At 37.9% G+C, this 17,538-nt stretch overlaps 1 protein-coding gene across 1 annotated transcript; it reads right to left on the bottom strand.

Moving 5' to 3' along the window:
- Positions 1–13,702: 13,702 nt before the first annotated feature.
- Positions 13,703–14,150, bottom strand: LOC125359453 (60S ribosomal protein L31-like). The gene has a single exon (XM_048357198.1). It carries the CDS (start codon positions 14,075–14,077, stop codon positions 13,703–13,705), a length of 375 nt encoding a protein of 124 aa, XP_048213155.1. The 5' UTR covers positions 14,078–14,150.
- Positions 14,151–17,538: the final 3,388 nt, after the last annotated feature.

Below are 17,538 nucleotides of genomic sequence, written 5' to 3'. Positions count from 1 at the left end.
ACACACACACACACACACACACACACAAAACCAATCCTCAATAAACTCAGGATTAATGTTTTTAAAAAAAAGTCAAAGCCCTTTATAATGGTAAAGTATTTTTATTAAATGGCAGGTATAGGTCCTGAATACAGATGGATAGAAAAACAGAGGAGTTGAGTTCAAATCCTGAGTTTACTACCAGCTAGCATAATGATAAATCAATCTCTCCGTATCTCAGTTTTCTTACCTGTAAACCAGCAGTGATAACAGCTGCCATTGCAGAGCTCTTATTAGACTTAAGTCATGAAAGGCATATATTTGGCACTATACTAAGTAGTATTTCTTAGTGATAGATGTGTGTGTGACAATGTTTCAGCAACATTTAGACTTGTGATTCCCAAATATTTACTAAACTCATTGCTATTGTGTCAAGTGATATGAAGACAAGTTATATGTCCTGCCTGCAGGGATAGATCGGAGTATATTATATTCAATAGACAGAAAGCACAGAGAGGATAAGACACTTGTCTGAAGGCCCCCAGGGTCGGAGGTGGGGAAAAAAATACAGATCTGGCCATTTCTTAGGGCTGTTCTTTCCCATGGCTCCCATTTCCTAGGTAGGAAAATAACTGTTTCTTCACTGGCTATGCCCCTTCTGTGGAAGGTAAGAGAAGGAAATATGATTGCACTCATCAGATGGTAAATAGGGTGGTTCTTACTATGGGTGCACTGAGGGTTGTTACAGACAGAAAACTGAGACCAAAATAAGTTCAAATAGCTTTTATTTGACAGGTTGTCCCTGTGGCTCAGGAGAAGTGTGGAGTCATTTTTCAGCTATGGGAGAAGGTGCAAAGAGCTTCTATTTTTTCCTACACCTCCATGACTCTTTTTTCCAAAAAAAAAATCAATTCTTAATCTATCCTTAATTTCAACCTGCCTTCCACTCAAATGACTAGATCCTGATCATCCTCTGAATGAGGGGTGCTCAGATTTGGATCTGGTAAGCAACAACTGGGAAGCAAGAACTGCTGAGAGGGATCTCAGGCAAATGTCCCTAACCTCCACTTCTTCCCTCAATAAATACATAGCAGGGCTGGAGATATGGTTCAGGTAGTAGAGCACCAGCCAGTGAGTGAAAGCCAAGAGTCAATTACCCTGTTGGAGTCCTAGTCTCATGTAAATAATTAAAATACATCAAACACCTACTTCGTGTCAGGCACCCACTAGGTGGTGTTTAATACATCACATTCACTGCACATCAGAAACAAAGGGGGGTGGTTTGGGTTTTTAAATAAGGAAGCAATGATACTCTGGATTTGAAATGACCACCTGGAGAGACAATAGCAGAAACTAGTTTATACAAATTGTATGCAGTTTAAGGTGACTAATGGCTGAGCACAAAGCTTGGTAGAAACAGAGAACACCACATATATTCTTTTAGGATGACCTGGAAGGAATGGAGGAGGATGTGGAACATTTCTGAGGTGAGGAGACAGGGATAGGTGTTAGAAAAGTCAAGGGGAAACTGAATACTGGCCAAGCCAAGGTAGAGATGGAGGGAGAGTCTTCTTGAGAGGTCAAAGGGCAAGGAAGGACATTAGGGCCTACCACTGATAAAATCCGAATAAGGTAGAGACTGACTAGAAGCAAAGAGTCTATACTTCAGTCCCAGCTCTGTGATACACTTGCTGTTTGACCTTAGTTGGACAAGCCCAACTAAGGGCAATATGTGTTTCATAGCAAAAATAGATTAATGTCATTGAAAATGCACAAAACTGCACAAAATCATAGAAGAGTGGCCTGTGCCAAAGCTTTCTCACTGCTCTCAACGCTCCATTTTGTTTGAGGCCCCACCCTACAGAAGAGACAGGATCTTTAGTTGGTCTTTCTCCTGTGTATGGAACACTTCCACACTAGACCTGACCTCATTTATTTTCTCTCCTAGATAATGGAGACAATGGGTAGAAGAGATTGGTACTTTTGTTTTGTATTTTTTTGTGTGCCAGTCTTGGGGCTTGAGCTCAAGGCCTGGGCACTGTCCCTGAGCTTCCTTGCTCTACCACTTGAGCCACAACTCCACTTGCGGTTATTTGGGTATTTAATTGGAGTCTCACAGACACTCCTGCCCCAGCTGGCAATCCTCAGATCTCTACCTCTTCAGCAGCCAGGACTTACATAGGCATGAGCCACAGGTGTCTGGCTGAGACCAGCATTCTCACTGCAGAACTAATTGTCAAGTGACCCTTTGTCAAGCCCAGGTTTTGTGAAACCACTGTCTCCTTCTCATTCAGCTTTCTCATCTTTAAATGAGTGGGTTGCACTGGATTATCTATAAGGTCCTTTTAGACTCCAACACTCTATAATCTCTTGAAAGACCCCTCTGGAGGCCATGGGACAGTGCAGTATTCTGGTACGTTTCCTTGACCAATTACAAGCATTTATCCAATACTTTTTTGTCAGGTATGTGCTTCTATTCTATGCATTCTGAGATAATTCTGCAAATCAGACTTCTTGGAAAACTCAAATGTTTTAACAATCTTCAAACATATGACATCAAGTATGCCATTTTCCCTTCATCTACCAACTTTGTACTTTTATAAAAAAAAAAAAAAAAAGAAGAGGTACTGAGTCCATCTGGCATGATTTGCTTTGAATAAAAGCCCATCTGCTTATTATTTCTAATTTCATTGTCCTTTAGAATGTTTACAGAAGCTTCTTTCAATATTTATTGCTCTGTGTTTCTAATTACAGATTTAAACCCTCCACACAGACTTGGTTGGGTACCAGGCTAGGGTGTAGGTGTCTTTCTCCTTTTCATCTCCACAATTCTTCCCTCTGGAGGCACAATGTGGCCCTGGGCCATGGTTACAGAGCCCTGATATAATGCTGCAGAGGCAGATTCTGACAATCACTTTCTTTATCCTGAGTCTCCCTGGGGACATGTGAAGCAGCCTCTGATGAATTTTTGTCTGCCTCCTCATCGTTATTGTCATAGGAAGGATGGAGATAATTACCTGATTTATTATCCCAAGGCTAGCTTCATCCTGGGGCCCTGAGATCACTAGAAACAGAAGGCATATCTCTGTCTTCAGAAGTCCTGAAGACACAGGTAAAAGATTCACATTTCCCAAATGATGATATATGTCTGAAAGGCAGCTTTCTGTGACTGAGACATTTCCAACTTGCTCCTTCTGAAAAATACCCCCTAAATCCAAAATACTGGGGCATTTTGTCCCCCTTATGATCAGTTCCACCAGGATGCTCTGCTCTTCTCCTAGGCACTAAGTCCTTCCCCGTAATCAAGCATGTCCAATGGGTCACTCTCTGGAGCACCTGATCCCACTCGGAATACCATCTCATTTCACATTGTATCTATTCCTCCAATACCGCAGTACCCCCATTCTCTCCTTCTCACCCCCCTCATTTTACACATGAATCTAACTAAAATATGCCTTGAGTTCATATTCCTCCAACTCAGCAATGCTCAATAAGTACCTTAGCCTACAAGGTCTTTGGCTTGACTGACTCACAGGAAGGTCCAGCATCAACCCCCCAGCCAGCTATGCATCCTACCACTGCTCCTTAATCATCCTTCCAGATAAACAAGAGGCTCTGTACTCTCTGCTTTTTCTCACAGAGACTTCCTAGGTATGAAAAGTTTGGACAAGGAAGACTGGGTTTGAGCTGAATTCTTAGTACTGAGACCTGATTTTTTTTGGGGGGGGGTGGCTAAGAAGTAAGTTTTCAACTATTTTTACAGGGAATATAATAACCCACTTGATTCTGAATTTCAAGATTCTGGAAAAGTATTTCTATTGTGTAATCCACTAAACAAGCCCTGTTATTCCCCAGTGATTCAGTCAGAAGCTTTAATGAGAGAGACTGAGAACAAGCAAAGCAGACATTATGTAAGAGAGACTGTAGGTGGAGCTTATGAATAGCTTTGATATCAATTAGAACCAGGTTCAAATCCTAGCTAAATTGTACTTTAGTAACACTATAACCTTGGTATATTATGTAACATTTGTAAGACTGCTTCCTTGTCAGTAAAACAGAGTAAATCTTCACCTTGCAGCATTGGTGTGAGAATTCAAGCTAACATAGAGTTCCAATATAGACAGACTTGGCAGCCCCTCGGTCACTGCTGCATCTCTTCCCCATGACCTCCAGCCCCAGCAGCTTCCACCCCACCCCAGGTCTCTCATCAAGTTGATGAACTCTCTGCTGATTGGCAGGATCACTCTGCCAGTTCTCTGTTGTCCTGTTCTAATTCTTTTTTTTTTTTTTTTTTTTTTTTTTGGCCAGTCCTGGGCCTTGGACTCAGGGCCTGAGCACTGTCCCTGGCTTCTTCCCGCTCAAGGCTAGCACTCTGCCACCTGAGCCACAGCGCCACTTCTGGCCGTTTTCTTTATATGTGGTGCTGGGGAATCGAACCTAGGGCCTCGTGTATCCGAGGCAGGCACTCTTGCCACTAGGCTATATCCCCAGCCCCTGTTCTAATTCTTAATTGGGATTAGAGGGTACAATGGAAGTCTGAGCCAGGCCAGTGAAAACACTGGTCTGCAGACCACGGCTTCAAAGGTGTACCTCCTCAAGACTTCCCCCCAGTGGCAGCTCAACTTCCCCTTGTACTGGGAGTACCATCAAATGGAGATCCTTAGTTCCCCTGAAAGGGCAATGTTGCTGGTGACGAGTTGCATTCATGGGTTCCCAGAGAATGGGCAGCACTGACTGGACTGTGACAGCCCATGATAAATGAGAAAGAATGATGGCTGAGGCAGGTTAGTCTGAGCCTGGGCGTTGTAGTCAGATTGCTTGCAATTGCCTTGCCCTTAACATTTAGCTGAGTGAGCTTGACCTTATCGCTTAACTTTTCTATTACTTCTTATAGTCCTCATTTATAAAATAAAGACAATAACAATATGTGCATGATGAGGATGTTGTAAATATTAATTGAGTGAATGCACAGAGCACTTAGAACATTACTTGCCACATATTGATAAATATTGTCACCACCATGAGGTACACAACCATGTGCATGCACACACACACACACACACACACACACACACACACGAATCCAAGGCAAGAGATACTAATTCCTTAGAATTTCATCTGTGACAATAGAGGGCACAGAGTAAGGAGGAGAATCAGAAGTGACCTGGGGAAGATGAAAGGACGTTATGCTCTGCCATGTCTTTTACACTTTACTCAGGGATGAAAGAAGAAGATGAATGGTGGTACACAGAGGAATAACATGGTAACGTTTGGTTTGAGTAGAAATAGGAAGGAGTTCCAGTGGAGTGAAAGAATAAAGACCATTTACTGATCAACCTAGATTTGTAATAGTTCAAGTGAGAGATAATACGAACCTAAACTAAAGAACTATTCATTTTATTGAAAGAAACAAAGGCATTGGGTAACCACTTGGGATGTTATTGCATCAAAATATGGGGACTAGTTAGGGAAAAGAGAGAAGAGGCAGAGATGTGTAATTCCTGGGTCTACATGGAAAGTAAAGCTTTATTAGCAAGAAATCCTCAAAACACTTGACTCGCAATGCCTTTTCCCTTTGCAATATTGCAGTATTCTTTTTAAGGCAATGCTAAAGCCATACCAATTGGATAACAAAGACATTTATTTCTAGGGAGCCTCAAGTACATACATTTCTCATGTACCAATGGATCTTGTTATCAACTAAAGTGTCTAGTATTACAGTTGAAGCTCCTGGAAATGATACACAATATTGCAAAGAAGAACAGATGGAAGAGATAAGGAAAATACATAGAAACAAAAACTCAGGTATAGGACAAATGTCTATAGTTAAAAGAGGACAACTTGGGTCAGAGCACTGGCAAAGTGAATTTGAGTCAAACAGTTGCAAAGGGAAAATGGGCCGATGGGCCTAGAAGTATTTCTGCTAATGAGTACCACTATCAGAATAGGGAAGAACAAGGATGCTATTTGAATTGCAGTTTCCAATAATTAATAGATCAACATCAATTTGCTTCCTTTCTGGATAACTTTGGATTCCTTCAAGGATTCTTTTGGTAAGATCCACAAACTAGGACCAGAAAAGTCTGTGATGAAAGATGTAGCTGGGGGAATAGAAACAAGTTTCGAAGCAGGGAAAGTAAATGGCGGGCCTAGGAATGTGGTCTACATAATGGAGTTGAGTTGCTTGAAGCTTTTGGGTAGAACCAGGATGAGATGAAAGCACATGCATAGAAAAATCTAGAATCTCTGTACAAAGCACGTTAACTTGGCTGAAATCTATTTGGGTAACTAAAGTATTGTTGCCATTCTAATTTGATCTTTCTTTTAAAAATTATTTCTTATTACAGTTAAGTAGTTATACAAATGGGGTTACAGTTCAACATGTCAATTTATGAGGACAATGCATCTCGGATCAGCATCATCCCTTCCATCATTCTCCCTTCTCCCATCTATCCCAACCCCAAGCTACCTAGTTAAGACTCAAGTTACCTAATACCATTGCCACAATATGTTTATTGAGTATTATGACTGTATTAACCAACCATTCCTCTCTCCATTTGTCTGCCTCCCTTCCCTTGAACCAGCTTCCTAGTATTTATTTCCTTACTGTCTGTTAATTGTTCAAAAGAATTACACTATGGGAATCCATCCCTGTGTAGGTCATACTTTAGTCCATTTGATTGTGTATGTATGTATGTAACCCTGTTTTCCTAATCAGACCTTTTGTTTATCTCTCCATTGTTATGTCTTTGAATAGTTTCTCCTTGGTGATATTACTTGCTGAGGGCTTAGCTCTCTAACTCAATGATTTTTCACCAAGAAGAGAATAAAAGTTTTGGAAAATAGTTGGCATTCACTGGGATTGCTGCTGTTTTCACAGATTGGGAAAAGTGAGGTACTGGAATGTGGTTCCACAAGGGACAGTGAAGCCAAATATCATAAACACACTGGACAATTCTGAACAAGGACTGAGCAAGGAAGATGCATCCTACCCCAAATGCCACCAGTGCTACTGCTGGCAAATATGGTATCTCCTATATTTTTCTTCCTTATCTTTGTCTCCTCCAAGTTTTCTTCTTCTATTTATCACCAGGCATCTTGCCAGCTGCCTGATTAGCAGGTTAAATGGTCACTCAACTGCCATCAAACGCCTCCCTTTCAGGAGAAACTGGAGAAAAGCCAATGTCCATTATTGACCTAGTTCTGTAGCACTTATTTCCACAGTGCCTGGCAGTGTTTTCTATTAGCTGATTCTCATGTCAACACATAAGTTGAGTTCATTTTGTTATTAGTAATAAAATCAAGAGAAGAGACTCAAGTTTAAAAGATTTTGCAACTTAGTTCTCATCTCTTATATTTAATTCATACAGTCAGATATGGGGAAGCTATTTTCAAAGTCACAATAATTCAAATCTCTGGTAAATTCACTTAGTAGGGTACAATTTGTGACTGAATTTTAATATAAAACATTCCTTGCTTTTTGGAATTTAAATACTTCAGTGGCCTACTTATGAAAAGTGAATGTCTTTCTACACTGGTTTTCATTATATTATTGAAACTATATTCTATTTTCAAAGTTTTCTTTCAGAACTAAATGTTTCATTTCCATTTCTATGAGCCACATTTTTATTATCTTTTAAGTAGTTGTACAAAGGGGTTTCAATTCAACATACCAGGTTATAAGTACATGGATGTTTGTCATGCCACCATGGTAATTCCCATAATTCTCCCTCCATCTTACCCAGCCTCACCCATCCCAAGTTACCTGATTCCATTTTCACATATGTACATTAAAAAGTATTACTACATTTTCTCACCTTTCCTCTCTCCATTTGTTTGCCTCACTCCCCTGCAGCTCATGATAAAACATGTTTCTGCTTCCTGATATTTATTTTGTAAACTGTTAGTTGTTCAAAGGGGTCTTCCCCTGTGTATACCATATTTTAGTCATTTGTACTATATAGAAATACAAAGATCAGAGTTTATATGTATTTATATATATGTACATAGATGATAGATTTGATGTACTTATGTCTTTATGGGCCATTTTTATGGTTATTACATTATGTTACTTGTATTAGTTGATCTCCTTTGAAGAATATCATATCTTTCTAATAGATTGAAAGAATCTCTGGGGGGAAAACTATTTTCCTTTTTGTTCTTCCTGCCATTATGGCCATGCCTGGTCTATAATAATTAGAAAGTATTTGCTGATAGAGAGGTGAGCAAATTGGTGCTCAGTGCCATGGCTCAGAAGACAGTACCTACCTGTTAGGAATTGTAATCTTCACCCAGAAGTTAAATCTTTTCAAAAATATCACAAATCATTACTCTTTTCAGTATTTGGCCATTATGTTGTCCCCATTGCAAGGAACATCCTTTCCCCAAAATCCATCACTAATTAGGCCATGAATTTTACTTTCTTTTTGTTGTGGGTGGGAGGGTAGTACTGGGGTTTGAACTCAAGGGCTCAAACTTGTTAGAAGGGACTCTTACCACTTAAGCCACACCTCCAGCCTCTATTTCAAGATATGGTCTTGCTTTATGTCCAGGCTATCTCAGAATGGGATCAATCCTCCTACTGTGGGTTTGGAAGATAGATTGCAAAAGAGTCACAGTTTCACTCTTCCTGTGTCTTTAACATTTGCAGAGTAACTTTTCTTCTCTTTCCATCAAAACTTGGCTCTATTTTCTCATTCCCTTCAATCCAGCCTAGTAACCCACTTTGACCAATGAATTATGTCAGATATAACTATGTGCCAATCCCAAGAGTAGATTTCAAAGGAATTTAAGGGCTTTTCTCCAGCTCTCATGGAAACTTACTCAGGCATAGAACAGAATAAACAAGTCCTGTTAGCCTGCTCAGTGATGAGATTCACCATAACTTCCCTCACAACTTGGCCAGAAGCACTCATCTGCCAGTCATGTGAATGAGACATTCTAGACTAGCCAGCTCTGATTGACCTCCCAGCTTACTACAGATGTATCAACAGGACCAGCCAAGATCAAGTAAGGTTGCCTCAGATGGGTACAACCACCCAGTTACCCACATTCTCATGGTTATTGTTTTAAGGCACTGGATTTAGGAAGAATTTGTTGCACAGCATCATTTTGGCAATAATAACCTTGAAAGGGATATCTTTAAGTGTGCTCAAACTTAATACAAAATGATGTTCATTTTAAACTACCTACGTAATGTCAAACTATCTGTTCTTTGTTTTCTTGAGTACATAAGCTAAAGAACATAATAAATTGGTCAGGTAATTGACACCTTTTCAAGTATAAAATGTTTTAACATAACCATTTCTATGGTAATATTTCAATCTTCCTAAAGTCTACTTCATATTCATCTATAATATATATAATATATACATAAACGTGTGTTTAAATATAAATACATATCATAAAATGTGATATTCTAATTCCATCCTTAACTTTTCCCTTGGTAAAATTATTGATAAAATGCTATCCTAAAGTATTATAGAATGTTGGCTTTGGGAAGTACTGAAGTATATTGGTTAATTTACCTCTATATTGGGTGGTTCCTGGTCATTTTGCTTTCTGTACTCATATTTACGCATATAGCATGGTATATGAAGCTTGTCTTACTCTAAGATGCCATCATCTACTTCTTGCTTGACTCTGAAGGCATTTTTGTCCCTTTCAACATGCTATGGTTTTCAAGCCATATAAAAACATAAATCTATTTGTAATTTTTAAAAGACCCCAAAACTAAATTTTTTACCCTATGGCAACATATACATGAAGAGATAAATCAGATTTATTTCCTCCCTCTAATGGTAATATTATTAACTAAGATGGATGGTAACTCCAAGAGCATGAGTTCTAGATTAAGAATAGCAAGACGCCAAACTAGTACAATTATAAAACAAATGAACACATTGACAATGATAAGTAATATAGCATCAATGAACCAGACAGAAAAGGTGTGAACATATGTGATCATATATATGTATATAAATATACATATATATGTGTGTGTACTCTCTTGATATATATAATTGTGAAGTTTATATATAAAAGTATATATGACTATAGAGATATGTAACTATACAGTTACAATTACAAATATTGAATATATTATTTGTTTATTGAGATATGGAGGATATAGACAATCAGGTTATTAGTATCTGTATTAACAGAATGTTTGATGACGATAAGAAAATAGAGGAATGAAGATATTAAGTAAAATAATGACCACAAGTTTCCAAGAATTAAAGATGTGAACCCTTAAGTAATTTACAAATAAATTAGGTTAGATAAAACAAATTCATTATAGTAAAACTGTGATTCATAAAAACAAAGAGAACAATACAAAAACCTCCCAAAGAAGAAAACTAGGAAAGAACCAACAAAGAATAAAACTGAAATTAGCATCCAACTTCTCAGAAGTAATATTGGTTACAAGAATTCAGCATAAACAACAACATTCTGAGCATTGTTGAAAAAGAAATGTAAACTTCAAATTTTATAGCTAACTAAACTGTCATTTAAGGGAAAAGTAAAATAAAGTTACTCAGACATAAAAGGCACTGACTCCACAGAATCTATCACTGAAAACATTTCTTTAACCCCAGATGAAGAGATCCTACTCCAAATGAATGCCATGAATATGTAAAGATTAAGGCTTTGGTAGGTATTAGAGCAAGTTAGGAAGGAGATAATGACAAAAATTATGCTATAGAGAAAACACACTGCAATGGTAATAATAGATTTAAAGTAACAGGAACTTAATGTGTAAATGTATTGAATTCACAGAACAAAAGAAGAGATTCTCAAGTTGGATGAGAACCTAATTATCACGGAATAAGATATTTATAAAAGTTGTTTTTAAAACATATGTTTTACAGAAGCAGAAAGGATTTTAAAATTGATACCAAAATTATAAGCCAAAGAAAATTGAAATAGCAATCTGAATTAGAAATCAAAGTACATAACACAAAGACACAGAAAGATATTACACATAAGCAATAGAAGCAATTGTCCAAAAGATATAACAATATTATTACCAAAAGTAATTGGTAGCATTTATTGAGGACAAGAACCATTCTAAATCTAATCTAAGATATTTACATGTGTCAATTACTTTCATCTTTACCCCAGGACATTGATTGAACTAACTTTCGTTTTTACTGCCATTGTACATAGGAGGCAACAAAGGTACAAATATCTAATATACCCATAAATGTAAAGAAAGCTAATAGGTCATAAAATACAATGCAACATGACTAAAGGAACAAATACATAAATCAGCAATTGTACTTAATGTTTTAGACTCTATTGAATCAAGCTTTAAAAAAGTATTCTTGAGAATCTACAATGACACCCAAAAGAAGGAGTTCTCACTTAAGAAACAATATTAGGTAATAAAGGCAGAAAACAGTGAAAGAAAGAAATTACCATCCACAGCTAACTATAATTCTTGGATACAGATCATTAATATCTAATATATAATAATTGGTCAAAAAGATTATTGAGAAACTAATTGTTTGCAGTCTTAAAATAATATCCCACAGACTTGATTTTTCGTGGTTTTGTTCTTTCCTTTTTTATTTTTTTTCAAATTTTTATTATCAAACTGATGTACAGAGAGGTTACAGTTTCATACGTTAGGCATTGGATACATTTCTTGTACTGTTTGTTACCTTGTCCCTCATGCCCCCCTCCCCCCTTTCCCTCCCCCCCCCCCAGGTGTTCAGTTCACTTACACCAGTTTTGCAAGTATTGCTTTTGTAGTTGTTTCTCTTTTTTTTACCCTGTGTCTCTCAAATTTGGTATTCCCTTTGAATTTCCTACTTCCAATACCAGTAAACACGGTTTCCAATATACTCAGATAAGATTACAGAGATAGTGTAGGTACAACCACAGGAAGGTGGTACAAGAACATCATCAATAATAGAAACTACACATACACATAGGACGTTGAAAGTAGTTACAACTGTGATATAACAATTGTTTCCATAACATGGAGTTCATTTCACTTAGCATCATCTTATGTGTTCATAAGGGTATAGCTATTGGGCCTTGTGATGCTCTGCTATGGCTTGCCTAAACCTGTACTAATTATTCCCAATAAGGGAGGCCATAGAGTCCATGTTTCTTTGGGTCTGGCTCACTTCACTTAGTATAACATTTTCCAAGTCCTTCCATTCATGCTCCTGGATTGGGAGGATTAATATAATCAAAATGGCAATATTGCCAAAGGCTATCTACAAATTCAATGCAATACCCATTAATATCCCAACACCATTCTTTAATGAAATAGAGGAAGCAATCCAGAAATTCATATGGAACAATAAAAGACCTAGAATAGCAAAAACACTCCTAAGCAGAAAGAACAGTGCTGGAGGAATTACAATACCCAACTTCAAGCTGTATTATAAAGCTATAGTAATAAAAACAGCTTGGTATTGGCACCGGAACAGGCCTAAAGACCAATGGAACAGAATGGAAGACCCAGAATTGAACCCACAGAACTACGCCTACTTAATCTTTGATAAAGGAGCTAAAACAATAGTATGGAAGAAAGATAGCCTCTTTAACAAGTGGTGCTGGCAAAACTGGCTCAACACATGCAACAAACTAAAACTAGATCCTTATATATCACCCTGCACCAAAATCAATTCCAAATGGATTAAAGACCTTGAAATCAAAACAGGTACCCTGAAAACACTAAAGGAAGGAGTAGGAGAAACACTTGGGCTCCTTGGCACAGGACAGAACTTCCTTAACAAAGACCCTGAAAGGCTACAAATCAAAGAAAGGTTGGACAAATGGGACTGCATCAAACTGCAGAGCTTCTGCACGGCAAAGGACATAGCTCGCAAGATAAACAGAAAGCCCACAGACTGGGAGAAGATCTTTACCGGACATTCAACAGACAAAGGCCTCATCTCTAAAATATATGCAGAACTAAAAATAATTACCTTCTTCCAAAACAAAACCGCAAAGAACCAATAGCCCCCTCATCAAGTGGGCTAAAGACTTACAAAGAAACTTCTCTGATGAGGAAATGAGAATGGCCAAGAGACATATGAAAAAATGCTCTACATCACTGGCCATAAAGGAAATGCAAATCAAAACAACATTGAGATTCCATCTCACCCCAGCAAGAATGTCATATATCAAGAAAACTAATAATAACAACTGTTGGAGGGGATGTGGCCAAAAGGGAACCCTACTTCATTGTTGGTGGGAATGTAAACTGGTTCAGCCACTCTGGCAAGCAGTATGGAGATTCCTCAGAAGGCTCAATATAGAACTCCCCTATGACCCAGCAGCCCCACTTTTGGGTATCTATCCAAAAGACCACAAACAAAATCACAGTAATGCCACCAGCACAACAATGTTCATCGCAGCACAATTTGTCATAGCGAGAATCTGGAACCAACCCAGATGCTCCTCCATAGACGAATGGATCAGGAAAATGTGGTACATATACACAATGGAATTGTATGCCTCTATCAGAAAGAATGTTCTTTCCTTTTTTAATTTTTTTATTTGTTGTCAACAAAGTGTTGTACAGAGGGGTTACAGTTTCATACATAAAGCAGTGAGTACATTTCTTATTAAACTTGTTACCTCCTCCCTCATTTTTCTCCCACCTTCCCCCTTCCCCAACTCCTCCCAGTTATACAGTTGATTTACAGCATATTGTCTTTTTTTTTTTTTCAGTTTTATAGCTTTATTTGGCACTCACTGGCTAGTTCTCATCCACATTGACTGACTGTAGATTTTTGAACGTGGTGACCGGAACATAGGTCACCAGAGTATAGAGCTTGTTTGGTGAGTCTCCATCCTCATTGCGTTTCCTGGACAAGCGCACACGGATCCGATAGGGGACATTCCCTATTCCTTTGGCCCAGACGGCTTTGTTGAGCCTGGTATCGATGGGCGCATCTGGAGTCCCCATCTCCTTCATGGCGAGCTTCCAGATCTCTTTGAGTGCACAAGGGGCCGGCTTCTTAAAGCCTACTCCATGGATGCGCTTTTGAATGTTGATGGTGTATTCTCGGATCACCACCTCGTTGATGGCAGAATGGCCCTTCTTCTCACCACCCTTCTTTGTGGGAGCCATTCTGCCGGGCCCAAGATGGAAAAAAAAAAAAAAAAAAAAAAGAGCATATTGTCCTCTAAGTGTTGCTGTTCCACTGATTCACCTTCTACCCTTTGTCTCTCCATTTTGGTGTTCCCCTTCCCTTCCCTAGTTCCAATACACTTATATATAATATCTAGGGTACTAAAATCAGTTACAGTGATATCAGAGATAAAACCATGAGAAAGAAAGACAAAAGAAAAAGGGCATAATTTCACATGGTATGTTGAAAATAACAACAATGATAAACCTATTTCCAGAACTTGGAGTTCATTTCGCTTAGCATCATCTTATGTGTTTATATGTACATAGCTATTGAACTATTGTGATCTTCTGCTAGGACTATCCTAGACGTTTACTAATTATTACCAATGAGGGAAACCATAGAGTTTCTTCTGGTCTGATTCACTTCACTAAAACAAATCCTCAGAGAAACAACTGCCCCCTTAATAAATGGGCTAAAGACTTCAAGAAAGACTTCTCTGAAGAGGAAATGAGAATGGCCTAGAGGCACATGAAGAGGAAATGAGAATGGCCTAGAGGCACATGAAGAGTGCTCCACATCACTGGTCATAAAAGAAATGCAAACCAAAACAACATTGAGATTCCACCTCTCCCCAGTAAGAATGGCCATTATCAATGAAACTAATAACAACAGATGCTGGTGGGAATGTGACCAAAAGGGAACCCTACTACACTGTTGGTGGGAGTGTAAACTTGTCCAACCACTCTGGAAAGCAGTGTGGCAGTTCCTCAAAAGGCTAAACATAGAGCTCCCCTATGACCCAGCAACCCCACTTTGGGGCATTTACCCAAAGGGTTACAAGCAAGACCACACTAAATTACCAGCACAACTATGTTCATCGCAGCTTTTACTGTAATCACAAAGAAATAATCAGAAAAACCCAGATTGTGGAAATATCAACACATCTGACCTTGAATCAAATACTGGTTAACAACAACCACATATCAAACATGACCATTCATTGGTCCCTGGATCAAAATTTAAAATAGAATAGATATTAATGAGTAGAAGAAGATAGCTTTGATTACCTTAGTAGGTATTACAAAGTTGAAAAGGCTCAGTTCTCTTTATAACCCAAAAAAGTCACAAAACTAGAAATAGAAAAGTAGTTACTGAATTTAATAAAGGAGATCTTCCAAAAGAAATACTGTCTTAATATATCTTTACTAATACCAAAATAAGTCAAATCATTTCTGCAACTGTTTTTCACAGACATCAACGTCTTGGGCAATACCCTGAAAAATGAAAGAGGCAAAGGAAGAGCAAAAGTGACATTGTTTACAAATAACAAAGTGTGCTATATTAGAGAGAAAACTTAAAACCTATTAAATCATACAAGTTACAATTGATGGAGAAAAGCCTAATGTTGTGGATGAGATAATCAAACATTGCATATATATAAATTCTCCTCCAAACTAACTTATCTATAAGAAAAATTTTGTCAGGACTTTTTTTAACATCTCACCAATCATAATCTCACTGGTTCTAAAATAAATAGAGAAAAATAAATGTCTATAAATACAGAAATTTTGAGAAAGGAGCAGAAGCAGTCATTAGAGTGATAGTTTTCAAGACTGCTTTGGAACAAATTGCCACAAATAAAGTGGTCTAAAACAACAGACCTTTCTTCTCTCATAGTTCTAGGGACTAGACATCTAAACTCAAGGTGTCAGCAGGGCCCTTCCCTCTGGAAACTCTAAGGAAGAAGATATCCCTTGCCTCTTCCAGCTACTCTGGGCTGCTGGAATTCCTTGGCTTTCCTTGACATTTGGCTACCTCTCTCCAGTCTCAGCCTCTGTCTGCACATCACCTTCTTTTCTGTATCTCTGTGTCTCCACCTCTTTTGTCTCTTATCAGGACACTTTTCATTGGATTTAAGGCTCAGTTAATCCAGGATAATTTCATTTCAGGATTCTTAATTTAATTACAGCTGTAGCCATGTAATTTATCCAAGTAAGAAAACATCCACAGGTATCCAGCCACTTAACCCACTGTACTCAGTCTATCAGATATGAAAGAATGCAATAACATCATGGTAGGGTCTGTGGTATGGCACAATAATATACTGAGAGATCAATGAGACAAAATAGAATTCAGAAATAAGTCCAGTTTGAAAATAAGAGATATGGCATGGCTGATATAAGTCAGTGGTAGAGAATCTATTTAGGAAACAGATTTTTTTGTGTGCCAGTCCTGAGACTTGAACTCAGGGCCTGGGCACTGTTCCTGAGGTTTTTTTTATTTTGGGTTTTTGTTTTTGTTTTTGTTTTTGTTTTTGCCCAAGGGTAGCGTGCTACTATTTGAGCCACAGCTTCACTTCTAGCTTTTTTGGGTAGTTAATTGGGGATAAGAGTCTCCCAGGTTTTCCTGCCACTGCTGGCTTCCAACTGCAATTTTCAGATCTCAGCCTCCTGAGTGGCTAGAATTATAGGTGTGAGCTACCAACACTGGGCTAGGACACAGATTTTTTTTAAAAACCTATGTAGTCTAAAAACTACATAGATTATTTTAATTGAACACTTTTTATCATCTTAAACAAAGGTAAAATGAGGTAGATTTAAAATCTAAAGATTAAAGATTAATGTAAAACAATATGGGAAGGCATCTTATAGAGAAAGATTTCATAAGTGAAACCCCATAAGCACAAACCACAAGATAAAAAAATTTGGCAAGTTTGATTACATCAAAATTAAGGATAGCAAGTTGAACAAGAAATGTACTCACTGCCTTACATATGAAACTGTAATCCTTCTATAATTCACTTTGACAATAAAGGGGGAAAAAAGAAAAAATAATAAGTTTAAAAAAATAATTCCAAATAGTTTATGTCCAGAATCTAGTGACTCATGTTTAAATGAGCATAAAAAATATAAATTAGCTTTACAGTACAGAAGACTAGTAGATTCCATCTTAATCACAAGTGTTCAACACCACCAGTGATCAATTCCTTTTATTTTAGGCATCTTTGATGTAGTATAGTGAGAAGGGTGCTTTACTACTGTGGTCTTTTTCAAAAAGAAAAATCCTTAATCCCAGTGTGATCACAAGAAAACATCAGACAAACTCACACTGAGGGACAGTCTACAAAATGCTTGAGGTCATAAAAAAGGAAATATGGAGAAGCTGTCACATATCAAAGGGGACTAAAGAGATACAATATAACTCTGAGTTAGATGCTAGAGCAATACAAGGAAATGCAGGGAAAAGTGAAATCTGAGTCTGTCACTCCACTAACACTGTTACAGAGACATCGATGTCTTTAGTTATGACAAACATATCAAGTTATGTAAGATGCTATTCAATTAGGGCAAGCTTGGTGAAGCTTCTGTAAGAACTCTGTAGAATCTTTACAACTTTTCTGTAAATCTAACACTATTTCAAAAATCAAACATTTGTCACATATAAAAGAGTCTCTCTT

This window comes from Perognathus longimembris, chromosome 11 (assembly GCF_023159225.1).
Source record: "Perognathus longimembris pacificus isolate PPM17 chromosome 11, ASM2315922v1, whole genome shotgun sequence".
Classification (NCBI taxonomy): Eukaryota; Metazoa; Chordata; class Mammalia; order Rodentia; family Heteromyidae; genus Perognathus; species Perognathus longimembris.
Note: the sequence above shows the minus strand (reverse complement) of the source record. Positions and strands in the feature narration are given on the sequence as shown.